Consider the following 16416-nt stretch of genomic DNA (forward strand, 5'->3'; position numbering starts at 1 on the left):
GGCTAACGGCTACTACTTCCCTGTCTCAAGCGTTTCCATGGTGTGATTTGTCCTCTGGTCTACACAACTGTTCCCACTAATGTTGCTACACTTTGGTCCTATCAGTCTAGTTGTATTCTTCTAGCTTTCACTTGTTAAGGCACAATGTATACGGGACGTCAGTGGAGCTAGATATAAATGTCTATACCCAGCTCTGCCCCTCATCTGTGTGCCTTTGTGCAAATCATGTGACCTGAGTCTCAGTTTACTTATCTGTACAAGCATATGCCAAAGGTTTAATAGGAATCAAAATGAGATCATATACACTAAAGTTCCTGGTAAACCACCTTGTTAATAAAGTGTTCTATCAATGTCAGTTGCCTCAATGGCCAAAGCTCAATTCTAGGCTAGCCTGTTCTAGAACTGCACATCTTTCCCTTCTCCTAGAGGGAAAATAAAGGTCTTGTTTGTTTTACTATTCTATAAAGAGAATGCTGAGGTGGCTTAACTACCCACCAGAAATTCTACTTGCGAGGTACTATTCTGTTCCTTTGCCAGCAAGTTCCTTTCCCTAGAGGATGAATGAAGAAAAATGGTACATAATACAGGAATAGCCAAAGACAATGATTTTAGAAGATATCCTACACCAAACACTTGAAATAAAAAAATGCGAGAGGCTATCTAGAGCAGTTTGGCATAAACACAGAATGTCGTGTCCCCTGGAAAGTATAGCAAAGGGGAACGGTTTTCCTCTACTAGATGCCCATCAGTCTCTTTATTTGCCTCCCCAAGATCACACTTTTCTTCTCGCCTTTCCCCTAGCACAGATTTGCTTTAAGTTTAAACCTTCAGAACATTTAACTGACAGAGCCAAGTCCTAGAATACCTGTTAAACCAGCAGTGGGCAGCCATTATGACAGCGGAGAACACCTGGATTATACCAGATGAGAACTTCCAAGCCATCTCAAACCCTCCCTCTCTCCTCCCAGCTCTCTGTCTCTATGTAAATATAGAATAGATCTATGCATACATACAGATAGAGAGACATGCATACATGTACATATAACCAAATGTTCCCCATACAATGAACCAAGTGTTTGCCAAATTATGAATAGAGATAATTCTAATAGAGAAAATAATAAAATCAGTCCAAAGGATTGGAGTTCAGTGGCTATTGTAAGAGATTTGTATCCAGGCTTTTTGTTAATAGCTTTCATTCTTGAAGACCATTTATTTTCTTCATTGGCCAATACTTCCTTTCAAAGCTTTGTATTGCAGGCCGATTAGCAGAGTTAACATGCCAAGGTCAGAGCTTTTCTCCTTGTGTACATGGATTCTGTTTATCCTGCTCCAGGCCAGCTCTCATATATAAGTATTGCAGAGAGCGAGGTTGTGTACAGACTAGTACAAATCCATCATCACTGCAGGAAAAACCCAAATCAGATGATCTTGTCATGCTAAGTCAATAGAGCTTGTGTGTATAGGACATCCAGATATTATAGTTTTAATGTCAAACTTCAGATCTCAGCGCAAGTCGACATGCCATGAATGTATGCAGAAAGTATACGTAAAAGTATGAAAAGAATAGCACCCTGTTAGAGAGGCCTGGACAATGTGGAGGGCTCACCAGCCTATAGATCACATGAGTTAGACAAGGGCTGCCCCCACTGGTGCAAGAAGGGGATTGAGCTCTCTTCCTCCTTGCCTCTTGTGCCATGGAGAACAAAATACCTCAAGAAGGGTTGACACACCAAGCATGAGGCCTACGAGTTCCTTGGGAAAATGGGTCTGAATTTTCCAAGCCTCTAACTCTCGAGACAATGATCCCAATGATGAAAACTGCAGACAGATAACCACATGGCCAACCCCATTCTCTGTTTGTTACAACTATTAAACATAAGAAATATTCTTATCAGCAAAGTTAGAGGGTAACACACTCAACCAGAAGATCAAAAGGGGAAAAAAAAAAAAAAAACCTCCAGAAGACCCTGCAGACCAGGAATCACAAAGGAGAACCTTCCATTCCAATTACATCTATGTCCATTGGCTGTTAGTGAATTAATATTACCCAAGCAATTCTCAGCTTAAGGACTCTCATTTTTAGCATCTAGGGACATTAGACAACAGGAAAAGTGGTCAAACTTGTTACTCTGAAACATAGTCTTATGGCATCAAAGTTGGACCATCAAAAACTCTGTAATTACTTTCATGAGTATCAGTCTTTATTTAATACACAAACATCTGGTCAAGAAGGACCAGTCTACATAAGTAGGATATATTCTCACGATGGGATATTAGACATTCATCAAGTTTCATGATTTGGATAATAACGAAATGGGAAAACATCCACACTATTATAGTAAGAGACGAAAGTAGATTATAAGCTGTTCATAAGTTGTATTCTCGGGGCACCTGGGTGGCTCAGTGGGTTAAGCCTCTGCCTTCGGTTCAGGTCATGATCTCAGGGTCCTAGGATTGAGCCCCACAACGGGCTCTTTACTCAGCAGGGAGCCTCCTTTCCCTTCTCTCTCTGTCTATCCCTCTGCCTACTTGTGATGTCTCTTTCTGTCAAAAAAAAAATAAATAAAATCTTAAAGAAAAAAATTTGTACTCTCAATTCTACTGTATTTCCCTGTGTTACACACACACAACATACACAGAAAAAAGCATCAGTGAGAAGTGGAAGAAATGTAATACAAAGATTTAGTATTTAGTATTTACAGACTTTACGATAAGAAAATCCTACATGTTTTGACCTGCATATAAACACAAGAGACTTCTAACCTGTATACCACTATCTCTTCTTCAATACCACTAGTGGAAGAAGTATTATAACCTGGAAATTAGAAAGAGAGTTCAGAGGATTCAAGAGCCAACCACTGATAATTATCATGAAATGAGAATCTCCATAAAACTTAAACAAGATGGATGACAGCCACCTTTTACTTTGGGAGATGCTTTCCTCTTTACTGTGTTTTGTTATGCCAGAGCTTCACTCTCCACATTCAAGCCTGTTTTTCCTCTTCCATCAGCATGTATAGGTTTCAAAAGTAAAGTCAACCAAGGTTATCTTGTTCTTTCATCCCTTTGTTCAGCGGCTGACGACCAACATGAAGATGACTAGCCTTTCTGAAATGACATTTTTGAAGTCTCTTCCCTCAATACATCCTGTTCTTCTCTTCAAATTTTTTTTAGATTCGATGCTGTGGACCAAGTGTAATAAGAGCAGTGTTGAGACCAGTGTTCCACCCAGTGGAATCTTTCTGGAACCCCAGGAAAGGGGTTAATGAACAGGGTGTTTCATGGCTCTGGGAGCTCAGGGAACAAGAGGGGAACACTTGGATAGGAGAGGCTGTGATAACCACAACTCAGAAAGGCAGCCAAAACATGTCATTCAGGCACTCTGTTTGTAAGCCACGGTCATGAATAGGAGCAGAGTCTCTACTAACCAAGAAAGATGAAACATCCACTCAACTATTGGACCATGTCAAAGAGTAAGATTGAAACACCACCTTAAGTTATAGACATTTTAAGTGTCATAGTAAGCACCTTTCCCCTTGCAATACCTTTTTTTTTTTTTAAGATTTTACTTATTTGAGAGATAGAGAGAGCATGAGAGGGGGAGAGGGAGAGGGAGAAGCAAGCTTCCCTGCTGAGCAGGGAGCCTGATGCAGGCCTCCATCCCAGGACCCTGGGATCATGACCTGAGCTGAAGGCAGACGCTTCACCAACTGAGCCACCCAGGCTCCCCTCTCTTTGAAATACTTTTGTAGGTATATATAATGGTAAATTTTATCTTATCCCCCACAAGTGTTTTTAGTAAGCAAAATGTCTATAGTGAGTCTTTTAATAAATTATCTTTATAAGAAAATCATAAATGTTGTTTCTCCTTTTCCTTCCCAGCCACTAGGAAAGCTACAACACTAATTTGGTGGGGGCAATGTTTGGTTCATGGTCGGTGCTCAATAAATTCTTTGTGGAAAGGAAGGGCAGGAAAGCACAGGGAAGAAGGGGGGAGAGAGAGAGGGAGGGAAGGAGGGAGGGAGAATGGAAGGAAAAATTAAAGCCACATACTTCATGCACGGTTGTTTGGGCTGGGCTGTATACTGCAGAGCGAGGAGGACATATCCCATTTTTAGGACTTCCGAAGTCATCCCCTGGTGGTGTTAACATTTCCACTACTCAAAACTTCTCTCTATTAAGAAGTCCTCCCTATAGCTAATATAAATCCTCTCTGCTTGATCTTAAGCCCACTTATCTGGTTCTGTCTCAGAGGAGAAAGTGAACAGCTGATCTCAACACTTGGTACACTAAGTCTTCATACATTTAAAGAGAGTAAGTCATCACTTCGATGCCTTTTCTTCTTCCCCTTAACAAACCCAATTCCCATAGCCTTCCTCCACGGATCCTGTTTTCTAATCCCTTAATCCAATGATGCACATTAGTTCTCAGTTCCAAGTTGCTAAAAATAGCATGTTGTCAAATGGCAGTATCAGGAGACCCAGAACAAACACCCCCAACATGAGAAGCTTCTGTTTCACCTCCTTGGACAACCTCTGTGGAGTCTGAAGAGAGCTCGGATTATTCCCTGGCCCCTCCTTCAAGGGTGGGAGGTGGAACACTGCACAGGTGTGTTCGGGCTGTCACAGAGTATTTACTCAGTAATGTCTCACATTGGGCTGCGCACAGACACACCGCAGATAACCAAACAGACGGGTTCCTGCTCATGAGCAGTCTGTCAGTTTAGACGTGAGTGACTGAGTATGTGTGTGTCTCTGTGTGTGTGTATGTGTCTGTGTCTGTGTATATGTGTGTATATGTTTGTGTCTCTGTGTGTCTCTGTGTCTTGTGTGTGTATATGTGTATCTGTGTGTGTCTGGGTGTGGTGTGTCTGCGTGTATGTGTGTGCGTTTGTTTATGTGAGTGTGCGTGTGTGTGCACACGTGCACGCATGCCTGGGAGGAGATGGAGTGGCTGTTTATTTTGTCAGTTAACAACTTTCAAGCAGCACCTGCCGCAGTAGCAATCAACCTCTGTCGTATCATCACCAAACGGATCATTCTGGAATACGATCCCCCTCACCCTCAGGTGCTTGCATTGCAGAGCAACCCCAGCCTGGACTTGCCGCTGTCTCCTGGCTATGAGGCTGTCGGAGACATATAGCATCTCATAACCTGCCTCCTTCATCCCAGGCTCCAGATGCTGGTAGAGCTTTTGGTCTTATTATGTTGTTGCTGTTGCCACTCTTGGGGACTTTCCTTCTACCGGTTTAGTACCCTTCTTCTCTCCCCACGATTGATCCATTAATTCATAAATACTGTTACAGGCCCAGCAGTGTGTGCTAAGTACTTCTATTCCTAGCCCTTCTGTCAGGGGTAGAGGGAGCTGTAATATTTCAGCAGTGCAAGCCTTGGATGATAACTGGGATCTGGGGAGCCAAAATATGACCAGATGAACTGAGACTGTTTTAATCTACATAAAGAAGGGCATTTCCCGATAGGTGGAGGCAGAGAAGAGGAAGTGGGCTTATAAAATCCGCCTCCTATCCTTGGGGAAAGGCAAGCAGAGAGGTAACCCATACATACTCTCCTGCGATTCAGACCCGGACAGTCCCTCCAAAGACTGTTTACCGCTTATAGCCTGAAAATGCACCATCATCATTTCTTGAAGTCATTACTCAGAACACACCCCCACTGCATTTCATTTTTATTATCCCCATTTTAGGAACGATTAAATGGAAGCAGAGAGCGGTAGCAATGAAGCACATCATGAGAGGCTCTGATAAAGACAGAAGCCTGAATGCTCGTTGGAAGTGCTTCTCCCAGCCAGACTATTTTTAATGCAAGTCAATGCAGCTGTCCCACACTTAGAGACAAGACTTACAAATAAAGCCACTCTGCACACATTTGTCAACCATCCCCTGCCCTTTCCAACTCCCCCATGCTGCCCCTGCACACATGTATGTGTGCACTCCCTGTGAAACGGTCTTTTCCGTGTCCCTACAGACCGAAGAGATTATTCAGCTTTCTGTGAGTGTGATTCTGATCCAAAGAGCTCTCTGCTAGGCTAGCCCCCGCCCCATGCCTCCCTAGTAGCTACTTACATAGGATATCCTTAAGAGTTCACAAGAGCAGGAGCTGTTTGTTTGTTTGTTTGTTTGTTTAAGGAGGTTGAGTAAATACATAAAATTTTTATATGCTTTAAGTGTTTTCAGAGAAAATACAGAAGACCCTGGAAACAATGATTTCTCAGGGGAGGGACATGGGGGAACCGAGAATCGCAGATAAGAGGATGTTCTTTTTACTGGATCCCCTTCTGTACCATCTGATTTAGAACTGAGCGCAATGTTACCTCAGTGAAGGAGGGCACCGACCGACATCTGTTGAATACTGCCAATGTTGCAGTCACTATTAACTGGTGTTTTACTATAAAATCTCCTTTGATCTTTATAACAGTGTAAAACCCTATTTTACAAAAGGGAAGTAGAGTCAGGTGGTTTGGTCGCCTGGTTTATTATGCAGCTGATAAATGGCAACAGGAGACATTCAACTCAGCTTTTTTTTTTTTTTTTTTAATCATTTAAATTCCATTAGCCAATGTGTAGTACCTCTTTAGTTTCATCTTGGCTCTTTCTGATTTCCAGAACCATGCTCAGTCCCAGATTATGTTGCCTGGACTTCAAGTCTTTCAGAAGGAGCCAGATTTATAAGACAACGGTCACGAGACTCCTTTTTAAAGCCTGAAAGAATATAGCGATGGCCCATCACATGGTTTACACCAGCATCTGAGGGCGTCTTCCTCAGCCCGAGGCTTCTTGTTGAAAGCTGCTGAGGCTTGCCACCCCTTGGAAGTTGGGCCTCGCTAAAATGGCCCCCCACCCTGTACTCCAAAGCTGCGCTGCTCATACCCACTGAGGGGCCTGCCCCTGCTCTCCCATGCTCTTCAGTAAACCAGTCTGTCTACCTGGGAGACTTTCAGGCGGAAGTGAACTAACACCCCTAAGCATATGGGTTCTTCACTTATTTAACAGTTATCCTTTGAGTGGTCACTGTGGGCCAGGCGCTCTTCATAAGTGTTAGGATTACAGAGGTGAACAAGGTCGTTGCTTCAAGGAAGCATCTGTCCTGGTGTGAAAAGATGGGCAATAAGCAATCAGGCAAACAGGCAAAACATCAAGTAGAAAATACACTGAAGAAAATTAAAATCAGCTGTTCTGACTAGGTGGCAACATTAGCTCGAGTCATCAAGGAAGGCCTTCTTAGGAGATGGTATTTATGACAAGAATGACAAATATTCCTTGGAGCTACTGTTCTTAGAAACAAACTCAGGTTCCTTTCATATGCTTCAGCTCACACCTCAACTCCATTCCAAGCCCTTACTTATTTGCAATGTGGAATTTGCAGTCCCGGAAGCTAGAGCCAGAGAGGACTCTAGAAGTCTTCTTAATCTCATGCCATGGGTTTAGATGTGAGAAAAGAAAGATCCAGAAAGGTGAAAAGAGCAGGTCACCTAGCTAGTTAGGGGCATGACCAGAAGCTATGGGTCCTGTCTTTTAGCCCTCATTTCCTCCACAAATCTAGATTCCTTCTCCATTTATCTTCCCAGGGTCCATCTCCTCACTGAAGACTCTTTGCCCTGTGTCTACCTCTATGGAGTCCACAGCCACTAAATCTTCCCTGACCACATGGAACCTTCTAGAATGGCATCAGAAATCCTGAGAATACAGAGCGTCCTGGGGGCCAGGATAATGGGGAAAAAAAACTTCCATGTATAGACATATCTCAGACATGTTCTAGGTCTGTGCCTGGTTCCTGCCACCCTTCCTGCCCACAAGTGAGCCCTAACAAGGGGTTTCACACTGGGGAGCCTCCTGGCTCTGTGAACTCAATAAACAGTAAAGACCCCCCTCTCTTTAACAATGTTTCCTAATTTAACCAAGTCAGCATGAAAATTTTCTCTGATCGCACTGCCTCCCAAAAAGCCTTGTAAAAAGATTAACCACAGACTTTCTTTAAATAACAAGCTCCCCTAGTACATTTAAAGTATGATCTATGAAAACTCAATATACATAAAGATTTTATCTCTCCTCTGTCTCAAAAAAGAGGTATTGCATCAAGGGCAATAGCATAAACTTGGATTCTTAATGATAGATTTTAGACTCTTGTATTATGCAATGGTTCTCATTCATCTGACACATACTTACTGAATTGCGCTATGCAATACGCTTGTCTAGTTGCTGGGAGGACAAAGCGATATAAAGACACAGCCTCTGCCATTTGGAAGCACACATACATGCAACTCTCACACCAACACATCTGACAGTGCTACAACAGAGGTAGAAACAAAAGCTACAGGGGACAAGGGAATGTGAGAGATTATATCTCGGTCAAAGATCAGAGAAGACAATAATATTTTAATTGGGTTTCAAAGGATGGTTATGATTTATATAATTGGACCACCCATTCCAGAAAAAGGAAACGTCATGCCACACTGTAGGAAGCAAGATGTACAGAGAGAGCCCAGTGTAGCTTGATGGTGAGACAAGAAATAGCAAGGGAGAGAAGATAGACCTTGAAAGGTAGATCAGAGTCCTAAATGCAAGGAGAAAGCCTGGGCCTGATGCATAAACCACAGAAACTCCAAGCAAGTTTTGGGCAGAGAAAGAATGTAATCAGAGTTGTGCCTTAGGAAACTCATTCTAGTAGCCATGTCTGGGACTTATCTGAATGGATAAAGGTAGGCATCAAGGACAGGATGGCCCATTTAAAAAATTATCTCATGGCTTCTGGCTCATATAAGGAGGAATAAATTCAAGAGCTACTGTAAAGGTAGAATTGTTAAGAAGGGAAGGGATCCATATCCCAGGGAGGTGTGTCTAGTTTTGGAAAGTGGGGGCTGGTCACAGGCCTCAGATTCTAGCCTAGAGGAGTCAGCCTGAGTGACAGGAAGTGGTGTCTCTTTAAGGAAGGACAGGTGTGAGATGCCCCATACTTGAGACAGGCATCATGAGTCTACCGCATCAAAGCTACCTCAGCTGGACATCTCTGATCCACGTATGAAGCCTCAGTTAGTAATAACCCTTCTCCTGGAGACACACAGAAGTACATGTTTTACATGAGGTCCCAGAATACTTCTTAAATTATTATGTCTCTATAGCAGCAGTGAAAGCGGCTTGATTGGGTGAAGAGCAGGAGCCCAGGGGAAAGCACTTCTGAACAAATGATAACTCAGCAGAGGGAGTGCAACGTTAATCAAGAACGCAAGAGATGTTCTCCGCCTTGTAGCTGTGCCCTGAGGTAAGGAACTACAGGATAGATGGAGTTCTTTCAACTTAAAGAATAAGGCCCCGGGTTTCCACTACGTGAGCCACACGTGCTTTTTCCCAAGTGAGCATTCACACAACTACCTGTCCAGGGCTCTCTGTCGAGATGGTGAATTTCAAGAAATTTATCCCTGGTCTCTTTTCCTGGCTATTCCTTCTAGAAATATATAGTCTGATCCCCATTCCAGTCAGAACCATGCTGACATCCTGACGTTTGTTCTCAGCCAACTGATCCACAGAGTCTATAGAAATTGTCTTAAATCAGTGCATCACAGCATGTTTTACAGAACAGGAATTTCATGAACAAAAGGGTCTCAGAGTAAAACAAATTCGGGAAATACCAGATTAAGTAAAATTAAAGATGGTTCTTTGCTATTGATAGGACTCCTCTGAACTTTCTAAAGTTGACATGTTCTAGGAAGCTCCCAGAATGAGAAAGCAGAGGGTGGCATCCCCAACCTTATTTATCCATAGAACCATTTCTCAGCAAAGCACCTCAAAGAACAAATGACCTGAAGAACATACAAAAGAAACACCAAGGCTGACGTTACTCTCAGGAACTTCTATATTTAAGTAGGAATCAGGGATAACAATAAAAGCAAATACCTATTAAGTACATACTATGTGCCAGCCACCTTTCTAAGTCATTTATGTATATTAATATATTTAATCCTCATAACAATGCTGTGATCTTGGTACTATTGGTTTTTTTTTAAAGATTTTTTATTTTTATTTATTTATTTGGAAGAGAGAGAAAGAGAGAGAGCGCACAAGCAGGCAGAGCAGCATGCAGAGGCAGAGAGAGAAGCAGGCTCCCCGCTGAGCAAGAAGCCAGACTTGAGACTCGATCCCAGCACCCTGGGATCCTGACCTGAGCCGAAGGCAGCCACTTAACCAACTGAGCCAACCAGGCATCCTGGTACTATTGTTCTTTAATCCCATTTTATAGATGAGGAAACTTGAGGCAGAGTAGTTAAGAGATTTGTCCAAGGTCTTAAGTAGACAAGTTTGTGAGTAGAGGAGCTAGAAATTGAGCCTAAGTAGTCCAGCACCAGTAGTCCAGCACCCACAGAAATTAATTTCCAATTGGTAGAGTTTCAGACACTGGGATCAGCTGGCAGTGAGGTCCTGAAAAAAGCCTAGCACGGCAAACCTGCAATCACAGTAAATTCAAACCTGCGTGCTTACAAATTAGGTTTCATCAACTTCCCCAGGATACTATGTAGGATACAATTTCTGAATCGTATCACTGATTTGACTTCTTCACCAAATTATGTTATATTATACACGTATACTCTCTTCCATTAGGACAAAGTCATGATTCAGACAGTACCATAACCAATAAAAATGGTAATGCATAAAGAAAATAGTCTCTTGATTAACCAAAGGAGCAAGAAAATAAAGACGCAAGTTTGAGAAACAGCTTCTCCTATGTTCTTCAAAATACTGCCCTCTTACTTCCCAGCTCAGAAACCAAAATCAAGGTTTGGTTTGGTTTTCCCTGAATGTGTTGCAAAATCTTATAGCCCTATCCCATCTACTTTGCTCGAGAATTGCCAAAAGATATGTCCTACCCTCTCCCACTTCCTCTCCTTGTTCAGAAGGATTATCACCAGTTTCGGGTGCATCTGGTAGCCGTCTTCACTGAAGGACAGATTTCTTCCCTCAAAGGTGACATTGATCAGATACCTGTAAAGACAGAATAAAAGAAAAGGTTACTGGTATGAAGAAGGTAAGCCAACAACAAGATAGTTAGGAAGACAGAGAGAAAGGTAAATGGAGACAGACACATAGATATACAAATATTACCGAGAAAACTGGTATCCCTCCAGCTCCCATTTGGTTATGCACAGAATTCCAAGCTTTCAAATAATAGGAATAATAGGAAAAGATAAAAAGAAACCTACTTGATTAGGTCTGTAAGACTTGAATGAGATAACTTACCACAAGGCCTGGTCCATAGTCAACCCTCCTTAAGCGTTAACAATTATTCACTTCTAGAAGGACTCCATTAAAGGGTGAAGGTTGTAGAAGAAAAGAAAGTGGGAATGTACCAAGACAATGTTCTGCTAAGAAAGGTGGCATATTGAGCACTAGGTCTCTCTGCCTCCCAGAAATATGCACAAACTTTTGAACTCTTATTAAGATGCAGCTCAGCCCATATTTCTAAGAGCTGTGTGATGAGTGCAGCAGTCAGGGTTGCACTGGTTGCACAAGATGTATCAGGAAGCCAGAGCTATTGCATTTGTGTAGAATGAACAGAAAATCCCAGGGGTTTGTGGGGAAGGAGGGGAGGTATTTTAGAAAGTATTCCAGGCACAGGCACATAAATGACCAGGAACTCCGGAAGTAACTAGAGTCAGACCAATGAAATGGTCTTCCTCCTCACACCTGCACCTACAGCTCACCCCATTCCCCTGTTGACTGCTCTGACCTGAGGAAGGGTTCCCTCGCTAGGGATTCCCACAGGCATGCTCATTACAACCACATTAGTGCAACTGTGGGGATGGTAATTAATGTCCCTTTACCATAATGGCCCAAGGAGTCAATAATGATTAGCCCAGTTTTCACATGACGTGCTACTCTAGAGCCTTGGGCCTGATGCCGCTATGCGACATGTCTCTGCAAGGTTTCCAAGGGGCTTCAGATTTTTCATGACAACAGTTCCTAACACATTGAAGGGAAGAAGAATGCATCAGAAGGCAGCCGAAATGTTCCCCTTCTAAGTCTTCTTATTCAGTGAAATTGTGAGATTCTTCATTCATCCAGGTAACCTTTGGTTAAGCAACAAGGATACTAAGATGCATATCCTTCAGGCAATTTTAAAGATGACTAGAGAGCATGAACCAAACCCTCATGGAACACCTTCTTACTTCTAGAGCCGCCTGGGCTTCAGCCTGTCATTCTCTGGTCTTACGGTCTTCACAAATGCAATCAAGAGCACCGAGGACCACAAAAGAAGAGAGATACTCAGAACTAAAAGAGACTTTCATGATCAACTAGTTCACCACTTGTTACAGTTTATGCTTTCCCTCTACAGCGTAAGATTGGCTCTCTTAGTTCTTCTTGCTATCACGGCACCTTCCACCTCAATGTAGCTATCTCACTGATGGGCAAAGGTTTTTGGTTTTGTTTTTACTTCAAGTTGAAATTTGCTCCCCTGGAACCCCTAGATCCTGGCCCTCTCCTTAGATATTATACAGTCTTAGTCTAATCCTTCTTCCACAGGAAAGCTCTTCAAGTATTCAAAGACATTTATCATGGCTAACGTATAAATTTTAATCTTTGAAGAAAACTTAAGCTCATTTAGTTCTAGAATTTTGCCTTGATAGGTAAACCAAAGCACAGAGAAGTCAAATTAAATTTTCCCAATGTCCCACAGCTAACTGGGAACAGAGATAACATGTTAAGCCACATTCCCAGTCCCATGATCTCTTCACCACCCCACCCCAACAGTCACATGCCACGTCAGGTTTAATATTTCCTGTTCCTTAGTGTAGTTATCACATGCCATGACTTCAAGTCCCCTCCTCTTATCCCCTGGCTGCTCTTTCTGGACACCTCCCATTGGTAAAAGGGTAGCACTCCTAATTCAACTCAATGTTCCATGTGGCATCTTCCCCATTCCCTGCACTGCCCCTCATCTCTTAGCTCCACGCCGCTTGCTCAAGCCCATCACCAGCTGGAAAATTATACTCAGGTCTCCTGTAGTTTACAGTCTCAACACTCCAGGCAAAGCCATATATAATTTGTTCCAAGAAAGAATTACAAAGACACAAAACAAAATATTTTAAATTAACAAACCAGAATTTAAGCACCCAATGTAATTAACTTGGAAAGTATGTTCTTATTACAATAATACTGCATTGCTTCGAATAATTTCTGGAACTCTTCACAGAGAAGGTTAATGAGACACGCAAACAAATTTTAGTTTTCTCTCTCTCTCTCTCTTCTTCTTCTTTTTTTTTTTTTTTTTTTTTTTTTTTTTTTTTTTTTTTAGGAAGGGGAGGAGGAGAAAGGAAGGGAAGGGAAGAGAGGAAGGGAAAGAGAGAGAAATAAGTCACCTGGCTTAAGTACCTTCCTTTTTACTGGACATGGTTCAGAATAATTCTGACTTTACCTGAATTAAGATATGTGATTTTTTAAGTGTCTATTTCAAAAGCAATTATAAGAATAAGTTCCAAATATAATTTAAGTAATAAGTGGCAAGAATGGCATCTCACAATGACTTCTCTGAAGAGGACAGCATCGAATCGGGTGTACAAGTTTTAAAATTCAAACTTTCAGAAAATAAACCATACTTATGGGCAAGGTAGTTGCTCTATAGTTAAATTTTTTAGTTACTCCTTTCTGATTTTTCTTTTAAACTCTTTCTGGGATGTCCTTTCTTTTCCAACTCTACAGGATCATTTTATTCTATCTAGGACCTTCTCACACAGTTTACACTTACCAAATATTGATAAATTTTATGACAACAAACAAAATATTCTTTTCCAAAGTACACTTTAACCACTCATATCCTTCAGCAGAATATAGATTACTCATTCACATTGTGGGTTTTTTTTTTTTTTGAGTAATTCTCTCTGATGAGCCAACATTTAGCTAGCAGTGAGGACCTTGCAAATATTCACCTGCCCTGAACAAGGATGCCCTTTGAATAGCAGAACAAGGCAATCCATTCACTACTAACAGAACTGTGAAAAAAGATAACTGGGACTGTGGTCACTTCTAGGTGTGGGACTTCAGTGCTTGAACCTCGGTTTTTCCTCTTTAAAATGGAAACACCACTCTACCCTCCAGCTTCTCAGGTAAGCTTGAAGTGCTCATGAAATGAAATAATTGATAGAAGACCACAGAAAATAGGATACAAATAAAAGATTATATAAGAGGAAAAATTCAGAAAAAGAATATATTAGCATGATTTGAATATCTAAAGTAAGAAACCTGCCTCATTTTGGACCTCACCGAGTAAAAGTATGATAACTACATTTTAACAAGACCCAATTACCAATGGAATACACTGGAGGAGTGGAGACTGCATTCCACGTAGGGGGATAAACTAGGTCAAATGGTCGTAGTAGCCAATTTAACTTTCCACAGGCCTGAAAATATCCAACTACCCCTGGATCTGGCTGCACTTTGCCAATTCTGAACATTAATTAAAACCTCAAAGCTTCCATGTATAAAAGATTAAACTATAATTAGGAGATGCCACAGTTCTTCTGTTTTTCTCTAAACATGCCATCCTCAAGTGTACAGTCAGAAAGCCTAGCTCAAGTGGCAGCCAAATTCAGAAGCTTTTCCTAGAAGACTCGAGACTCCTGGAAGCCCCAGCAAGGCTTGGTATATAAATATACATATATCGTTTAATTAGTCTCTAGGATGTAGATAAACCCATAAGAAACCTTACTGTGTCTCATCAAGTTCTAATATTACACAGAATCCCAAATTGTTAGAATCAGAAGAAAATTTAGAAGCTATCCATCAAGAACTCGCAGTTTAGAAAGGGGCCAACAGGCTCCAAGATGCTACCCTCTTTTCCAAGGTGACCTGCCTATTCAGGCCTAGAGTTTAAGTCTTCTGGTTTCCAGTTTGGCCTTCTTTTCATGATTACCACCAAGGGAAGTGAAAGCAGTTTTGCAAGCCCCAGATGTGCATTTTAGCATTCTCATGTCACGTGTCATGCCCTGGACCCCGCAGATCCCTAGTACAGACTGCATAAGATAAAATGCATCTCATTTCTTGCTTGACTCCTCGTTCAGAAAGAGCCTCAGAACCCCGATGGGCTCCGAGCCAATACATTTGCTTTACATGGCCAAAGTCATAGTCCAGTGGGTTTAATGAGGTCAAGCTGAGGTAAGAAAGCCCTTGTGCCTCTTTGACTTTGACCATGCCACTCAGAGCTCATCCACTGCACCGCAGTGGTACCTAAAGCAATGATTTAGCAGTATGTCCTGTGGGGGAGGCATCCCAAAGAGCTCTGCCAGAATCTTCCCAGAGAACCAACAGCCTCGGCACTGCAATACTCATTCTGCCCTCCAGATTTTTACAAGGCACTGGATTTCTTAATTAGTATCTGTTAACACGGTAATAAGAAAGATAAGTCTCTCACTTCATCCAATCCTTTCATTGCTAGATGAAGCAGATGAAGTCCAGAGGATTCATGGCTTTTACCAAGATCAGATGACAGGGCTGGGAACGGGATGCAGGTATCCCCACCCTGGGTCCAGCACACATCCCGCTCACACTGCCACATCTCAGAAACAGTGGCTTTTTTTCCTACTCTCAGTTTCTATCCTCTAGATGTTAAGAGCAAAGGAATAAAGGAAAAACAATTCCAGACAGGAGACCAGAATCCTTGACCCCTTGTTTGCAATTTCTAACTCCAAAATTTCATAACTCTGTAAATAACTGAGTCTTTGGTGTGTAACTCACCTGCTAAGGCCTTCAAGTCCCTCATCCATAAAATGGGCTGGTTCGTACCACCGGACACACCTGATGAGGGGAGCACAGGGATGTTCCTTGATGTGCTCTCTAGTTCCTATGTGGTTGTTACATTATGACATTCCATTAGCCGGATAACAAAACCACACATCTTTCAGTCTTTCTCTTATCTCTCTTAACCATTTTACTATGTCACTTAGCACTACTTCATATACACATTTTTTTCTCGAAATAGCAGAAACAATTCCTCACAGGATTAGAAACCATGGACTTGAAAACACTTAAAAGCTTACCTACTTAGACACCAGTATTGGGGGAAAGAGGCAGAGATGTGTAACAATTAGACAGCTGGTGTTACAGTTTGATAAACAAAGTAGAAATTTCTGACTTGCCCAAGTTAGAAATTCATGCTTATCAAAGGGAATCTACAATGAACCATCCAATAGAATGCTGTCAAATGGCAGCCCATGGCTAGGGATGAGTGTCCACTGCCCAGTGGGCTCCTGTGGGATTAAACCCAGGAGAGGTAACTCATTGGTAAGACATCCTACATGCAAATGATGATCTGGGCAATGCCCCAAAATGCTGGTAGAAAAGACATAAGGGGGAACAAAAAAATAACTAAAGAGGAAAGGACTGCACTGTGTACCCTGCCCCACACCCTCCACCAC

General features: G+C 42.0%; 1 protein-coding gene across 2 annotated transcripts in view; it reads right to left on the reverse strand.

Moving 5' to 3' along the window:
* Positions 1–16416, reverse strand: part of GRIN2B (glutamate ionotropic receptor NMDA type subunit 2B) — a gene marked incomplete at its 3' end in the record, with an annotated part of 404946 nt that overhangs the window by 94660 nt on the left and 293870 nt on the right. For both annotated transcript variants that reach the window (XM_082739496.1, XM_082739497.1), the window contains one exon: positions 10876–10990. In XM_082739496.1, coding sequence (XP_082595622.1) covers positions 10876–10990 — 115 coding nt within the window. The remainder of the gene's footprint in view (positions 1–10875; positions 10991–16416) is intronic.

The sequence above is a fragment of the Mustela nivalis genome, assembly GCF_964662115.1.
Source record: "Mustela nivalis genome assembly, chromosome: 7".
NCBI classification, from domain to species: Eukaryota; Metazoa; Chordata; class Mammalia; order Carnivora; family Mustelidae; genus Mustela; species Mustela nivalis.